Raw genomic sequence first — 17,721 nt, 5'->3', positions numbered from 1 at the left:
GTATAAAGAATATTCTTCATTGAATTTTCCAGATGGAAAAAAAGAAAGGGGAAAAAGTTATTTAAAAAAAAAGCTAGGAAGATTGGAAACACTAAATAAATAAATAACATTTTTCTTGATGGCTTTTTTATTTTATTTCTTTATTATTGACCCGCCTAATCCAGGCACGAGTTCATGATATATAGCAAAGTGATACAGAAAATAATTAAATAGAAAAGTCTTTTTATTTGAAAGAAGGATATAGAATGAGCGTTGATTTTGTATGTTCATATTCATATTATTTACTTTGATCAAATAAAAGAAAGAGATTCTGAAAGCTAGTATCTTATTAATGACTCGTTGTCAAAAAGCTAAACCCGGTTGTCATCGATGTATGGTTGGTACGGCGGATTTTGCTAAACACAATAACAATACTGCCAATGAGAAATGCTTTTTATGACTATATCGCCATCTTTGATTCTTTGGTTTGAAGAAGGATATTTGTATTAACCACAATTAACAATTCTCCTTAAAATTGATAACCTTTTACCTTTAAATTTTCTTAATATAATACTTATTTTTTTAAGAGTTCATATTCATGTATTTAGATAATATTTTAAATATTAAGTTTAAAAATTAATTATTTTTACTAATATAATAATATTAATTATTTGTATAAATTTTTTATTTTAATATTATATGAAAATTAAATTCTTTATTTAATTACATTAGAACAATAGTTACATTCTTATATTATATTTGTGTAACCTTTAAAGTCATGAATTCGAATGTAATATTAAATTAAACTAAATACATATAGTATTGGATATTTTGCGCTACATTTACCCTATTATGTTGTCATTAAATTTACGATCATACATATAGAAAAATAATAGAATTAGCATAAAAGTAGCAGCCAATGTCCAATGCTCTTTGCCTCTTTGGTGTTAGACAAAAGTTACCACTTAATGCTGTAGTTGAAGACAAGTATCAGAACAGTAAACACATTTTCGGAGTATTTAAAGAAGAATGAGGGGCCAAAGATCAGAAGCTGCTATGCCAATTCAATCTGTCATAATCTCACTCTTTCTCTCTCATCCAGCTCCTATAAACAAACCCTCTCACACTCGAATCTTCCATTCCATGTGCTGATGTGCACAATAACCGCCACCCCCTTAACCCCCCAATTAAGGATTTAAGATTCCAAAACACTAGACAATACAAGTCACAACTCAGCACACAAAAGCACATAAGAAGAAGAAGAAGAAAACACACACTACCAAGTTAAAACATCTTCCTTTCTTCAACCATCCGCAAACTCCAAACTTGCGACCATATTCGGAGACCCATTTGACCAAAACATCCGAAACCAATGTCATTGTCATGTGGGGTGGAGTGCGTCTTCGTGCTCGGCTGCGCACGCTGGCTGTGGAAGCGCTGCACATACATCGGCTCCTACGACAGCGCCACGTGGACCGCCGCCACTCCCGACGAGTTCGAGCCCGTCCCCCGCCTCTGCCGCCTCATCCTTGCCATCTACGAGCCCGATCTCCGTCGTCCTACCCACTATGAGCCCGCCGGCGGCTACCGCGTCGACCCCGATTGCGTCGTCAAGCGTGTCGGCCACTCTGAAACCCAAGGCCGCGTGCCGCCGTATCTCATATACGCCGACCACCAGCACCGCCAGATCGTGCTCGCCGTCCGCGGCCTCAACCTCGCCAAAGAGAGCGACTACAAGCTCCTTTTGGATAACCGCCTTGGGAAGCAGGTTTGTATTTGGATTTTGGAATAACATTTATTTATTCAACATAGTAATATACTAATATTGCTTGCAACTATAAGAAAACTAATGCTCAAACTTTGTTATGAATTAATTAATCAACGTCCCTTCTAATAATAAGAAGAAAAACTGTTCATATTAGGTATAGATTACTAACGAGCGCGTAAATCAGCTGGCTGGGGGCTGAGCTAGGTACGAGAGGTTTGAATTGCCTATGTTTGGTTTTGATTAAAACAAAGAAAAATTGTTTTATTTGAATCTGCCTATAAGGACTCATAATCTATTAAAGGACATGCTGAATTATTATAACTATGATGAATATTTTTATATGCCTTGGCCTTAATTGTTGGAAACTTGGACCCTTTTTTATTCAGGATGAATGTAGCTATTGTATAAAACCTTGATAGTGTTTACCACTTACCAAATATGTTACAGATGTTTGATGGCGGGTATGTTCACCATGGTTTGCTGAAGTCGGCGGTTTGGTTGCTGAACCAGGAATCAGAGACCCTCAAGAAGTTGTGGGTGGATAATGGTTGCAGCTATGATATGGTATTCGTGGGGCACTCCCTTGGTTCCGGGGTTGTGTCGTTGCTGACTATACTGGTGGTGAATCATAGGGAGAGGTTGGGAGGGATACCAAAGGAGAAGATTCGGTGCTATGCCATTGCTCCTGCAAGGTGTATGTCACTCAATTTGGCTGTCAAGTATGCCAATGTCATACACTCTGTTGTGCTGCAGGTAACAAATCAAATTCTATTCGATACTCCTGCTTGTGTTCCTGCTAATATAGTGCTAGTGTGTCACAATCATGACAATTCTTGAAGACAAATTATTATATGGCATTACTTTGTTTATTCTAAAGCTAGAATTTGTGTTTGTATGTTAATCTGGCGAGGAAGATATTCTATATCAACAAGCTTTTTGTTACTAATCTCAATGGAATTGAAAAGATGCTCATTTAATTGCTTATTCAACTTTCTGATCATTGACAATGTTGATTCTAATTATAGTTGCTTTTATTCTTCTTCAGGACGATTTCTTGCCAAGAACGGCCACTCCATTGGAAGATATATTCAAATCCATATTCTGGTTAGTAATGTCCTTCATCGTATAACGGCAATGTGGGAGCACTATTGTTTTCAACTTTCAAGTGCATGTGATTTGTTCTCCATTCATATTTTTAATCTTTGTTGAGTGGAGTAAATTATCACAATGATCTCTTACACCAGGCCTTGATGATTTAAACAGCTTGCCCTGCTTATTATTCTTGGTTTGCTTGAGGGACACCTTCATACCAGACGATAGAAAGCTTAGAGATCCAAGGAGACTTTATGCACCTGGACGAATGTACCATATTGTTGAGAGAAAATTTTGCAGGTATTCACTTCCATACACTCTTGTTTATAGTAAACTTCCAATATTCCTAAATATTGTGGGAATTTCCCTTTCTTCTCCCTTGGTAAAGTAGTCTCGTTTTGATTGTAGTAAGGAATATATACCGCAAGGATGTAGTGTTAATCAGATATAGTAACAACACAACATTGAGTGATTTTGTTTTTTGTTAATATTTTTTGGGTTCTACCTACCTAGAAAAATACTTCAAAAACAATAATAGAATTATAGAAAATCTTGGTTTATGATTGAGGAGTTTGTTTAGAATTTGTGTTACTTTACCCAATTGTAGTAATGTAGACAATTTGCGATAGATCATAAAGTGAGTGTTCAATATCATCCTGAATTGTTGCTATAGATAATATATGAGTAAATAATCAAATTAGTGTATGAAATATCACTCATTCTCCAAATTAGTTTTCAAAAGATTTTTTTAATCAACTTCGCCCTTCAAAGATTTTAAATTACTCATGTTAGTCCTTCTGTCACTTTTATTGCTAATCACATTAGAATTTGCTGATGTGGCACGTTATGTGACATTGCAACACACACCTAGTAGTCCTAATTGGTGGTTAACATGGTAAATTTATGAAATTAGATCAAATCAATCCTAAATTAAGAGATTCTAATGCCTCAAGTTTTCTCCTCAATTAGACAATTAGATTTTGATTTAATCAATTTCATAAACTTATTATGTTAGTAACCAAAAAAATAAAAATAAACTTATTATGTTAATAATCAATTAAGACTCTTAGGTGTGTTGTAATGTCACTTAACGTGCTACATTAGCAATTTTGACACCATCAACAAAGAAAGTGACAGAAAGACTAATGCGATTAACTTAAGCTTAGTTTGGTAAAGCTTTTCGAAGAGGTGCTTGTGCTTTTTAAAAGCTCAAGCTCCTCATTTTGTGTTTGGTAAATAAAAAAGATCATGTGCTTGTGCTTGTAGCTTTTAAAAGATCGGAGTACTTTTGAAAGCACCTTAAGATAGAGCTTTTCAAAGTTGGCTTGTGCTTTTCAAAATTTAAAAGTCTAATATAACCTCATATGTTAATTAATTTTCAAATTTAATGCTTGCATTTTTGTCTATTATAGTATTTTTAAATTTTAAAAGCTATTTTACCAAATGCAATTATTGTTGCTTGTGATTATTAAAAATAATTTTTAATTTGATTTACCAAACATAAATGCTACAACTTTTAAAAAGCCATCTTTTAAAAGTTAGCTTTTATAAGCTACTTTTAAAAAGTAAAAACTTTACCAAACTAGTCTAAAATTTTTGAAGGATGAATTTGATTAAAAAAATTCTTACGGGACCAATTTGAAGAACAAATGATCTTTTAGGTACGAATTTGACCATTTATTTGATAATATATTGTAATATAATTCCTAATTTCTTGGTAAACACAGATGTGGGAGATTTCCTCCTGAAGTGAGAACTGCCATTCCTGTTGATGGAAGATTTGAGCATATCGTCTTATCCTGCAATGCAACATCAGATCATGGAATTATTTGGATCGAAAGGGAGGCAGAGAAAGCTTTACAAGTAAGGAAATTTAGTGTGAGAGCACCATTTGCTGTTTGTGTTGATCTATTAGTTAGTTACATTTGCGTGCGATATGCTGTCAATAAAAGTGAAGTATTTTTGGTTTTCTCTTCCAGCAAATGAAGGAACATAGTACCGAAACCGTGATAGTCCCTCCATCGGTGCAAAAGTTCGAGAGATTGCAGACCATAGAGAAAGAACATAGGAATGCTTTGGAAAGAGCTGTTAGCTTGAATGTACCCCATGCAGTGGATGCTGCAGAGAATGAACCGGGTGAACACAATGAAGCCGAGACAGGTAGCACCAGTGACGGGAAAGAAGCCTCAAGTTCTGAATCAAGAACAAGTGGTGGAAGACCAAACTGGGATGATGTTGTCCAAAAGCTATTAAAGAAGAAGAATGAGTCAGAAGATGTTGCAAATTTGCCACAATAACATCTTCTAGGTGAGAATTTCTTTTTTTTTTTCAACCGCTTTTTGGTATTTTTAGATAATTCAGTGTTTGTATAATGTAAAAGGTAAAATGATGGTGTGTACAGCGTTACGAGAAATTATTTGTATTATTAAGATTAATATAATATGACGGCAAGTGCTGTCTCAAAATCCAATGTTTTGATCATGAAATAAATGTTAAAACTGTGAAGGAAACGTATATCGATCAATCTTTTTCAAACCTTTCTAATTTTGGATGAACCGAACACACAAAAGGTGTCTGAACATAGTGGGATGCATGATCTGCTAGATACTCTGAAGAAAATGGTTTATTAAAATTTTGTATGACTAAAACCATAAAAGTACCAAATTTATCTGTATATACTAATGCTATATCCTATGAGAATAAGTAACTTCTAATGGCATTGGGCAGGAAATCTGGTTACTTGTACAATTAAAAATACGATCAATTATTCTTTAGAAGTAATTAAATTTAACTGTGCAATTTTGAAACTAAATTGAATTTTGTGAGTATTGCGTAAACAAGATGTAGATAAGTTTGGAGCTGCGCCAACTCGTCGCGCACATAATAACAGTTTATCAGTGCATTCTTCATAATAAAAGTTTCATTCCGTAGTCCTTCAATTTCAAAATTCTTGCTTGGATAAGTTTAACAATATCTAGGCTGCACCCAGTTAAAAGTTGGTGACCATGAAAATGAGAAGTAAATATAACTCGACATCGACACTTTACTACAACCACAGTCGAAAGCAATATCTCAAAACACTCGAACTATCCAATATGCATATAGGTATCTTTCTAGTTTCTACTATGTTTGTGTATCCCCGAAATGGTTATTATTGTAGTTTAATAGCGACAGCATTTAACGAAGACCTACAAGTACATTTTTGGCGTCCATAAAATTGAAAATGTCTACATTGATAGATAGAAGAGGCACTCGATGCAAACATGGTTTAAGGGATTAAGGACCGACCAACACTCTTGGACTAAGATTGAAAAAGCGATTCAAACAGAAACAGAAATTAGAAAAATGAAACTAAAAATCTCTATATTATATTTGATGTATACAACATTGAATTATGTCTTAATATCTATTTAATTCAAAAGATATATAAAAATAAAATAAAAATATTTACTAAAATACCTTTTAACTATTAAAAAAATGTTAAAATTTCAATCCCCATATTTAGAAATTTCAATCCCATATGTTCCTACTTCAATACTGAAAACCCTGGAATTGTTTCAAAATTAAAATTTTAATTCTAGTTTTTTACCACTAAACACAATAATGAGTTTTAATCACCAGTCTCAATTCCAATCTTTCGAAATAAACACTACCTTAAGCTCTAGCAAGCAATTGCAATTTACACCAATAATAAAAATGGGCAGGAAAAATATCATCCAACAACTTTTAAAAGTCATTCAGCCTCTAACGAGATAATGTCGCAAAACAAGTAGGCATCTCATAGCAGTGTAGGATATATAATAACGGCAGACTACTGATTTTGTACAAGGACATACTACATGGCAAATATTAACCGGTACTACGAAGTTAATATCACTGCTTCCTCAGAACTGCATGGCATCAGCATGATAGTTCTCCAATTCTTTATCAAGTTGCTCGGCTGACTTCTCAACTGCATCCTTTTTCCCACGACCTCGGACGCCGGCCCTGCCACGCCCCCGACCTCGACCTCGTCCATTCCCACTCCTTGGGGGGCCGCCACGATGTCCCCAACTGTAATATAGTAAACCAATAGAAACAAGGTATTCAGTAGCTAATATAATAAGCTTGAACAAAATTTAAACAAGTCAAAATTGGATTATGGAAAAAGGAAAATATAGCGAGGTACTTTTTGCTGATATGATTGCATATCAAAAGGCCATCCGTTATCAAATACACGCCTTCACTATGCAGTATCATATGATCAGAGAATAAAGAAAATCTAACACAAGCTTCTTCTCCAAACTCGAGAAAATGAACAAGTAAATAATAAACCCAACAGATATTAACATCTGTGGCAAAAACATCAAAATAAAACTATCATAAACATCCCATCTACATTTAATTGTAAACTGAAGGTTTAGAGACCAAGTTAGATCAAAAGCAATACCTAACTTTGCTTTGACAATGGTAGTAAAAGATAAATATAATGCCTATGAAGTTCATACACACATGCCATTGAGAAATCATAGTAATATCAACATAGTGCAATTGCCAATCTAACAGACTTACCCAGCACCAATGCCAGCACCACGATTAGGGACAGCAGGACCTCCACCTCGCCCTCCTCTTGGCCTGCAAACACTCTTAACATCAGCTCACAATTTGAAGTAGTACTTACTTTTCCATCAACACGGAAAGATATAGGCTTATATGTTTGAAGGATAGCGATATCAAGGGTTGAAATAGTAATTGACATTTTTCACAATTCCAGAATGAGAAAGGCATCATTAGTTGATTACACAAAAGATGCAGAGACATGGACATGGCCATATAGATGTGTCAAACACCTCTATTGCTAATTAATGTAACTTACGCCATCACAACAGTCCGTTTCCTCTGCCCATTAACTCCAGTGACATTCACACGAGCCGTTACAGGTAACTCTGCATTGGCACCAACAATCTCGATCTTCATAGGTTTTCCATCCAAAAGCACATTGTTATATCGTTTAAGAGCAGCAAATGCATCACTTCTTCTAGTATAAACAACTTCTGCAGAACCCTGTAAAGAAAAAGATAAATGAGAACTTCCAAAATGCTACTACATTCTAAAACTCATTTTGCAGAGATTAGACTTCGAAATCTGTTAGCATTCGGCAACCTCAAGGCTTCCAATTTGGAACAAATGAATCGAGAACTGTATTTTGTCAATCCACAAGTTCTTAAGAAATTAATTTAGCAGCCTACGTAACTTCAATTCTTCTGGATGTGTTAAGGTATATACTTCTCCGTTTTTCAATGAGATAGATTACCAAATAAAGGCATGCAATCAAATTTATACAACATTGTTGAACTTCAAAAGAAATGGCAAACCATGTTATTGCATAGTTAAACTGGGAAAGAAAAGATGTCACATTTTGTATATTGTAACCCATTCCCAAATGCCCAACAAATAGAATGGAACAAAAGGGAAAAAAAACAGTATCAACTTTTAAAATGAAAAATCTGATGCTTACACTTTGATGACCATTTTTGTCATAATGAACAGCATAGCGCTTCAACTCTCCAAGCTCGGCAAAAAGTTCCTGAGTTGCAAATCAAGTTTCAAGTGGATGTCCAGAGAAATTGGCTAGAAATAGAGGCTAAGGGAGCTTATGATATGATACGATATGATGCAATATGTACCCTTATGTCTTCATTGGTTACTCCATGGTCCAAGTTCGACACATACAACTTGGTGCCAACTTCAATTCCTTGTATGCCAGCAGCTCGAAGACTATCTTCAAATAAATCATGCTGCCATGGAAAAGGCCTGGCTCTGCGAATCGACTGGCCAAAGCAAAGAGAACACATTCCAGAGTGGCATAAGAACACATCAGATTATGACCACAAAAAAGACATTCACCATTCTTCAAGATTAGTCAGAGCAGGATAATCCCCAGAAAATAAACAAAACATGTTGTTCATGAAGTGGATCTGCCCATGGCAAAGTATTCAAAAAACATACCCATACTCAAGAATTTTCTAGGTAAAAAGACAGTAAACGGGGAGTAACAATTCAACCCACTGCATACAAACTGGTGCTACGCTACAACTGAGAACTCCAGTTCTGATGTTAAGCGAAAAGCTCCTTTTGCAAAATACCATGAAATTGGGAAGTAAACTGAACTCTTGCATCACCAACTTAGCAGTAGGATCCACCAAAACAGTCCATAGATACCAAGCAAACATTTAATCATCTCATCTAAATGAAATGGATTAGCATGGTTTAGAGAATTTAGCCCCGCTTATAGTTTATATCATTTTTGTGCTACAGGTAAGAACTCCATTTTGAAATTCAACTAATGAAGTTCATTCACATAATATGCCAGGAATAACCAAAGAACTCCTGCACACATCAGAGATCGTAGCAAAGCCCCCAAAATCAAAAGCAAAAACAACTCTTAGGTGCATATTAATTGTAACATGGTACTATGACAAGAGCATTGATGATGCAAAATGATCGAGCATGAGCTTCTCCATGGATCATATACTAAGTAGGAGTTCCTCTTGGTTTTGAGTTTCTATATTGCAGAATCCTCTCATAATTAGTTTTAATAGTATTCAGAATCTCAAGCACATGTATAAGGGTCCATGTTTTTGAGCTTGCCTTGGCGATAGCATAAGACGATGGCCGAGCATTAACCATTAGAGGACCTCTGCGACCAGCACCAGTCATTCTTCCAGCACTAACAGCACCAGTCATCATTCTTCTACCATTAACAGTACCATTCATTCTCCCACCACCAAGAGTCCCGCTTGCTCCACGGCCAGAACGGGCTCTACCACGTCCTCTAGCTCTCCCTCTGTTACTCCTGTTCTTTATTCTATCATCAAGTGACATGTCTAAGGAAGATGCCATTGATCTTAATTCTTCCAGAAATGTCAACAAAGTAGGCCTGTTAAAAAGAAAGATGAAGCCAAGTTAGATATATAAAATATCACTACCCTAATGAGGAAAAAAATGTAAAATTTAACAACAAAGAATAAATAAACCAAGAAAAAGTTATGTTCCTAGAAGATTCGGTTATCCAATAGTCATTATCGTCAATTTCATAACCACATTTGAAACACATCTAGCTGTCAGACCCCACAAAAACTTCAATGATTATCTTTGCAAGAGAGCATTCTGTTAAAACTAGCCGAACAGTTCAGATAAGTCTCGGTTTCCATGGAAGACTGTCCTCATATTTTGAAATAGAGAGAAACAACGAATAATCTGCTAAAAGACAAACATTTTCCTATGTTTTCCGACAACACAAACGCACATGATTTTCCACAAATAATCCAGCTTCCGGCTAAACAACCGTATCAAAACCGTAACCTTAATAATACCAAATCAAAGCATTTCAGCACCGTATTTAGAATGCAATAGAAGAATAATAAGCAAATCAAGGCACGATACTAGTTCAGAATTCTAGCCTCCTCGAACAGACAAAAAAATGAACCAGATTAGAAACCGAAACCCTAATCTACTCACATGGCGCGCGGACACAATAATAACAAATTGAAGAGGGGAATTTTACCTGGAGATGAGAAGAGAAGTGAGGAATGTATACGAAGAACGCAACGGAGTGTATGGAGCGTAAATCTGTGAATAGTGAGAGAGGGAAAGAGAGGTTATGCGCGTGAGTGTGTGCTTTCTGGGGGGGGAAGATCTCGAATCGGAGGCAGTGAATAACAAGAGAGGCGAATTAGGGTTTCTAATGAAAGAGAGGGGAAGGATCCATGCTAATTGGTAATAATAGAGAAGGGGGTTGTAGGGTTTCCGCGATGCAGCACGCGAAACGAGTAACACTGCGATTTTGGTTTGGGTCTAATTTATCACTCTTATATATATATATATATATATATATATATATATATATATATTAGCGTAATTGCTTGGCCCCTCGGAAAGGCGTTTTTTTTTTTTGGGTTGTCCAGTGCCCATTCAGGGGCCTCCTTGTCATTTTGCTTTTCTTAATGCAGTGTGCAACTGTGCTAAGTGCTAACAACGCAACTTTTATTTCCCCCTTGTTTGCATTTTTTTTCTTTTTTAATTGAGTAGTGCTAGGGAGCCAATGGCTTAAGTGTACAATGTGTACAATAGGCTAAATCTTTGGTTTATGAATCAAATGAACATCACTTATAAATCTTTGCTAGGGATACCCATCCGGATACCAAGGATAATAAACATCTCATATTATAAAAAGTTAATTTTGGGTTCACCAAGGTTCGAACCCTTGACCTTTTGGATCTAGAATTCTTATACCATATCCTGAAACCACTCATCCCAAAAGCATAACTTGACAAGACAATGTAACACTAATAATAATATCTCTAATACTTTCCAAACCTTCATTGTACACATTGTACGCTTAGGTCATTGGCTCCCTATACTTTCTCTTTTTAATTGGATGATTTCCGTCACATTACTTGTCTGTTGTGTCCTTGTTTTCCAGACATACTAGTGAATGATCCGTGCGATGCACAGAAAATATTTAATACTTGAATTAACAAAATACATCATTTATACATAATAGTGTATATCATAATCAAATAAAATTATACTTAAATGTCCTAATGTCAGTTAGGAGTGACAATGGACAGGGTTGGGTAGGGTTTAGATCCAATTCTAACTCTACCTGCAGGTTGAGATTTTTATATAAACTCAATTCTACTATATCCGCGGGTTGAGAATATCTCAACCCTAACCCTATCCGTTCTTAATCCGCGGATACCCGACCCTACCCGCGGGTTACAAAAAATATACAACATTATTATATAACTTGATGATAATTTAAAATAGAACTGATTTTTATGTAAAAAAAATATTAAATTATCAATTAATGATTTTCTTTTAATGGTTAAGGATCTTTTGCATTTAATGAGAGATCTTTAATTTAACATCCACTTAAAACATATTTTTATATAAATATATAACATAAACATATATAGAGTGCGGGTTGGTCGGATAGGGTTGAGGCTCAACCCGCACCCTACTCGACCCGCACGAGAACCCTACCCTACCCGCTGCGGATCGGGTTGGCAACCCTACCCGATCGGGTGGGATCGAATTGGGTACCCGGGTAGGGTACATATTGCCACCCCTAATGTCTGTCCTTAATTGAATTAAATTAATATATACAAATGTTTTAACATAAATAAAAAACTGAAAATTGTTTCTTGCATATTCATTACTAATGTAAAAAAATTTCTTCATGTCATGTTATATAACAAAAACATAATTTTATATATTTGCTCAACAATCAACAAAAAAATAGGTTTACCATTGGATAGAGTTACCTAATAACCTCCTATGAAACATTGAACCACCTAATAAAAATATCAAGACTTCAACTTAAAAATGTCATCTACAATTTACTAATCAATAATACTGAATGATACAAATAGAGATTTCTCTACACATAAAAAATTTAATGCTCCGAGTAATAGATTATGAAAAATCTCCCTATACACAAACATTCAAGGTAGAACTATCACTTAGTGAGCCATTGTTCTTTATTAAAACTCTCAAGCCCTTTTTAGACTTGACCCTAGACAAAGCAACATATAATTGACCATGCGTAAAAACAGGTTTGGGTAAGTATAACCCCATTATGCTTAGAGTTTGACCTTGAGATTTATTGATGGTCATTGCAAGGAAGAATATAAGAGGAAATTGTCTACGTTGGAACTTGAATGAAAGTGTTTCATTGTTAGGCACCATATTCATCCGTGGAATCAGAACTATTTTGCCACACTTGTCACCTGTCAAGATATTGCATTCAATGACATGATTACCTAATCTTCGAACCTGTAATCGAGTACCATTACAAAGTCCATTGCTTTGGTCTATATTCCTCAATAGCATAACAGGTACACCAACTTTGGGTTTCAACTGGTGGCTAGACAAGCCTGAGCAATTTATCGAATTCAACACATCAGTTGTGATAGCATCCATCTCATATTCCATGTTGCCCTCTTCAGCACACAATGAGTCTGAACTAAGATACACTTTTTCATCAGCATTAATGTATTGCATTATTGTATTGTTGACATCATGCACAACTTCGAGTGTAGGTGCTAGAATTGTGCGCTCCTTGAAGTAATCAATGTTATTCAAGTTCAACAATAAATTCGCATAGACAAATGTAACCAAATTCTGAAACCCATCATCAGTATCATTAATTAGAATGTCTTTAGAGATGACTACCTCAGACTCACCATCTGTTGAATCACCTGCCAACCCATCGCCAATTTGAATTAACCATTGTGCAAACTCTTTGAGATCATTATCAAAACAAACAAAATTAGCTGCTATATACCTAATCCAATTGGCAGGAATGGTGTATATGAATGAGAACATTAAATGCTTGGAAAAGTATGATACTTCAAAAATAGGACAATTGAAGAAGAATCATGTACTTGAATAAGAAAACATGAATAAGACGATGAAGGTGTAAAAGGTGAAACAGTGTAAACTTTGGTACTTTAATACAAAAAGGTAAGAAAAGACTGAAATTAAAAGTCTTAAAGATAGAAAAGTTAATATACATCAATAATAATCAATGTAAAAGAAGCATAGATTGCAACATTTTTTATTCTGCATAATAAGAATGGAAGAGTAGTTTTAAATTCAATATGCTACTGAACACCTAGGAAACAAATTAATGCAATCAGTTTCACTAATTTCTTTTTATAAAATGTTAAATGAAAAAAAAAATCTGCAGAAAATATGTATTACATAGTAAAAACCACTGTTAATCATGCAGAATGATCAAGTCCTATAATTACAATACATAAAAAATAATGGTTTAAATTCATTCCTATCATAGATAAAAAAGCGCATAAAATAGTATTATATAAAATGAGAGATACGGAATTATTCTCATATATTTCGTCTACACATGGAGTAAAATGAGAGATGTTTACATTAGAAGGGGTTTTGGGTACATCCTGATTGGCTAAATCTCCGAAAAAGGAATTCATGAGATGATTAGAAAATTCTAAAATCTGTATAAAAGACAAATCATTCTGAACAATGACAGGAACTTCGTTGGACAGTGTTGAAGGCATCGATAGCACATTTTCAGATGAAGGTTGATCTATTGATTCAATCATATCACCAGGAAGATCCATTGGAAATGCAGGGGATATATCAATTGAAGAAACGTATAAGCCCCCATCCATTAATCCAGATGTATGAGCAGTTGAATCCACATTATTTTCATGGACAAATAATTTTTTATTATCCAATAAAGACTTGAAGGGGACTACATAGTTAGAAACTACGTGCATGTTGTGGTCCATTGCTTGATCAATAAGAAATTTGTCACGACCAACATATTTCACCTTAAGCCAACCACCATGGTCAAGGCGATATCTCTCCAATAGTTGCTTGTAACCTTGAACTATGATAGCAGTTCGATCCCCTTTTTGAATTGTTATTTTGATCTCATCACCATTAGCATCGATTAACAACAAAGAGTTAGATATAACGTCCTTAAAGCTCCTACAGAACAATGCAGGGATCTCTTCAACGTCCTGAATTTGTATCATAACAAAAAGGAGAAATGATAATCAAAAGAAAATAACAGGGAGAAAAAAACAAAACTGAAAAATAAGTAAAACTATTTAAAAAATTAAAAGCATTATGCAAGATCAAGTGAAGGATAGAATATAACCATATCAGGATTAATTTTCAGAAAAGAAATAAGGAGCCTGAAAATAGTTGTCATACATCCTTGCTAGTTATGGAAAGAGGAAATGAACAGATGGAAAGAGAAAGTAATAACTTTAAGGAGAGCATTGGATATTTATTTAGGAGTAAGGATAATCAAATCATGCTCATCTCCTTGCATTAAATTGAAAACTGAAGAGCTATTATATTAAAGCAATATTCCACCCAATAAGCTAATATGCAGGAGGCATGCGGCATGATTCAATTACGATTATCAAAGAAAACAAAAAGGGTATATATTAAAGATACAGGTAGAAATGATTACAAAATATATCGTAAATGATAAATACACAAAGGCCATAAATGCATTAGGGAACAAAAGGATCTCAAAAGCATATAAAAAAAAGACAAACAAAAGTTGATAAGAAAGCAAATGAAATTAAACATGAAATGGATGAAGAGTTATTTTATTTAGAAGTACATAATAAAAAAAACATAGGAGAACGTTAGTACTTTAATAATTATATAGAAATATTTAGGATTTCATTAAAACCATGATTTATTAGTTATACTCTAATATTAGCCTCTACTAAAAAAAATATTGCTTCGATGTAATATTGATAATATGCATAGACAATACAACATAATGCATATTGAATTATAAATTTAATTATCTTTATAATAGTTAAAAGAATTAAATGTTAAACATGTATTATTTTTTATATACTAAAAAGATAAATTATAAAATATTAAAAATCATATCATAATTAGACAATTTCACACACGCTTAAAAATAAGATTATAGCAAGCGTGTGTGAAATTTAAGTGAAATTTAAAAAATGACTTAAAAATATTAGGGGTGCTGTAAAAATTTTATAGATTACTTATAATAGTTTTAGACAATTTGTTAAAGATTGCAACCATAATTATTACAATACTAAAATATGTATTTAACTTGTTCCATTTATTTAAATCTCGCAAAAAAAATTGTAAAATGTCACTGACCATACTAAAAATAAACACAAAGGCGTGGTATTCCATTTTATTAGTGATTAAATTCAAAATAAACCATCAATACTTGTGTCAATAATTACTTAATATATCAATAATGTACTTGTATATTCTATAAACTTTAGAAATAATATTGGTCTCTTATTAGATTTACAATGAAAGCGAATGATACAACAAATTTTAATTTGTATATATAGGCTACTTCTTAATGGATTGAAGTTGAGAAGCCTCTCAAAGTACTCTTTTGGGTAAGTGCTACTAAACTAAAACTGCAAAAAAATAAATAAATAAATAAATAGAATAAGTTGTCCTATCAAACCAAACCTATTATCCAAAAATACAGATGGTGAATAATTTTAATTTCTATAAATTGTTATAAACCAATTTAATAATATGATAATAAAAAATTTTTAAAGCCAAAATTATATCCTTCAAATAAAAAAAATGAAAATACAATATATAGGCAAATAAAAATTAGCACACAACTCTTTCAAAAACAAATAAAAAAGAATACGTAGATATATAGAGACAAATCAAAATTAGCACACAACTCTTTCAAGAACATTTTATCAATCACATGAGCAAGTTTTTTAAGAACTTTTTAATCCTAAATCATTTTAGAAACATAAATGGTCATTTTTTTTCTGTATTTTACTCCTGTAGTTAAGGAACATTAACATTAACATTTTCGACTTGGAAAAATAGAAGAGGGGAGAAGCAAATGCCAAAATACAATGAAAGCATGGAGTTATAAATAAATAAGAGTAATGGATATGATGTATGGGGTGAAATTCAAAATTTGAAAATCAACAAATAATTTGAAAAATATGTACGAAAAAAAGAAAAAATTAATTGAAATAAGGGAGACAATACAACAAATTATTAATGGTTAAAGAGAATAAGAGGAGGATTTGTTAGAAAGTATTAAAGACATTGAAGCTAATATTACCTTTTATATTACCTAATAATGATGCACAAGAAATGAAGGAAGAGAGACCACAGATGATACAACTCTTATAGAAAGTACCACAGTTAACCCACTCTTAAGCTCTTTCTTTCAAGACACGTTGGATTTCCACTACCTGACAACCCTCTCTTAATAGTTTAGTATTAGATATGTTGTGTTTGTTTGATGAGACACATACACTAATATATAGATACGATGGTACACATCCATCGTTTATTTGTTGAGACACGGAATTTTCAAGAATACGGTAATATCCAAACATACATAAAATACATGTATTTGGTGTCCTTAAAAAAAATGAGACACGGAGACACATTGATGAGACACAAATATTTACTCTTTTATCCTTAGTAATTTACTCTTGTCCTTATTCCATTGGTGATAATATAAGGATAAAATTGATATTTAGTTTATACTGTGTGTTTTGTCCAGTATCACCAAACACAATAAAAAAATTTGTGTATCTTTGTGTATATGTCTCTTTGTGTATTTCTGTCTGCGTCCATGTATTTAAAAGACAATAAATAAACGCAGCCATAGGTAGCGTTTATTTTGAGGTACTGAGACAGAGACTAAAAAATTGAGATTCAGTATTATGTTTGTTGGTTCAAAGATTGATACTAAAATTTTTGTCTCTATCTCCAAAATTTTAGTATTTCAATACTTCTAAAAAGTAGAGATTGAAACTTTAATAACATTTTATACCTAAAATACCCTCATTTCAATTAATTAATTCTAATTTTACCTTTGTCCAAATTAAATTAGAATTTTATTCTTGTTTCAATTTTTGTCTCCCATTTTGCACCAAACAGAATACTGAGATTTATTTTAATCTCTGTCTTTTAATCTCTGTCTCTTAGTCTCTGTCTCTTAGTCTCAGTCTTTCTGTCTCTGTCTCTCTACCAAACGTTACCATAGTGTATATTCAAACGTCATTAAATCGATAAAAAAATTTTAATAAAAAAATATTTTATATTTTAATATATTTGACAAATTTTTAATAATAAAAATAAAAGTACTAAAAAAATAAAAAATATCTTTTTTGAAAAGTTATAATTTATATTTTTTTTAAGTTTTTTTTTTAAAAAATATTTTTCATATAATAAATGAATAAAAAAGTACTTTTATCTTATTTTACCAAAATATAATTGATAGATAAAAAGATCATTTTATATGAAATATCAAAACAAAAAATTATTTTTTTCTTTTATAAAAAATC

At 33.2% G+C, this 17,721-nt stretch overlaps 3 protein-coding genes across 3 annotated transcripts; 1 reads left to right on the top strand and 2 right to left on the bottom strand.

Annotated features, from left to right (window-relative positions):
- Nucleotides 1-1,025: 1,025 nt before the first annotated feature.
- LOC107633743 (alpha/beta-Hydrolases superfamily protein) lies at nucleotides 1,026-5,344 on the top strand. Its single transcript, XM_021119562.2, has 6 exons — nucleotides 1,026-1,747; nucleotides 2,195-2,500; nucleotides 2,793-2,851; nucleotides 3,011-3,139; nucleotides 4,567-4,702; nucleotides 4,819-5,344. Exons 1-6 carry the CDS (start codon nucleotides 1,352-1,354, stop codon nucleotides 5,134-5,136), a joined length of 1,344 nt encoding a protein of 447 aa, XP_020975221.2. The 5' UTR covers nucleotides 1,026-1,351; the 3' UTR covers nucleotides 5,137-5,344.
- Nucleotides 5,345-6,549: 1,205 nt separating this feature from the next.
- Nucleotides 6,550-10,794, bottom strand: LOC107631256 (THO complex subunit 4D). Its single transcript, XM_016334640.3, has 7 exons — nucleotides 10,386-10,794; nucleotides 9,470-9,758; nucleotides 8,506-8,649; nucleotides 8,337-8,405; nucleotides 7,695-7,882; nucleotides 7,391-7,453; nucleotides 6,550-6,892 (listed from the first exon to the last, which is right to left on the bottom strand). Exons 2-7 carry the CDS (start codon nucleotides 9,719-9,721, stop codon nucleotides 6,724-6,726), a joined length of 885 nt encoding a protein of 294 aa, XP_016190126.1. The 5' UTR covers nucleotides 9,722-9,758; nucleotides 10,386-10,794; the 3' UTR covers nucleotides 6,550-6,723.
- A 1,519-nt stretch (nucleotides 10,795-12,313) lies between these two features.
- LOC107633744 (uncharacterized) lies at nucleotides 12,314-14,403 on the bottom strand. The gene is made up of 2 exons (XM_016337344.1): nucleotides 13,871-14,403; nucleotides 12,314-13,169 (listed from the first exon to the last, which is right to left on the bottom strand). Exons 1-2 carry the CDS (start codon nucleotides 14,401-14,403, stop codon nucleotides 12,314-12,316), a joined length of 1,389 nt encoding a protein of 462 aa, XP_016192830.1.
- Between the last annotated feature and the right edge of the window lie 3,318 nt (nucleotides 14,404-17,721).

The sequence above is a fragment of the Arachis ipaensis genome, chromosome B3, assembly GCF_059453495.1.
Source record: "Arachis ipaensis isolate K30076 ecotype BB chromosome B3, ASM5945349v1, whole genome shotgun sequence".
NCBI classification, from domain to species: domain Eukaryota; kingdom Viridiplantae; phylum Streptophyta; class Magnoliopsida; order Fabales; family Fabaceae; genus Arachis; species Arachis ipaensis.
This window is presented reverse-complemented; position numbering and strand designations above follow the sequence as displayed.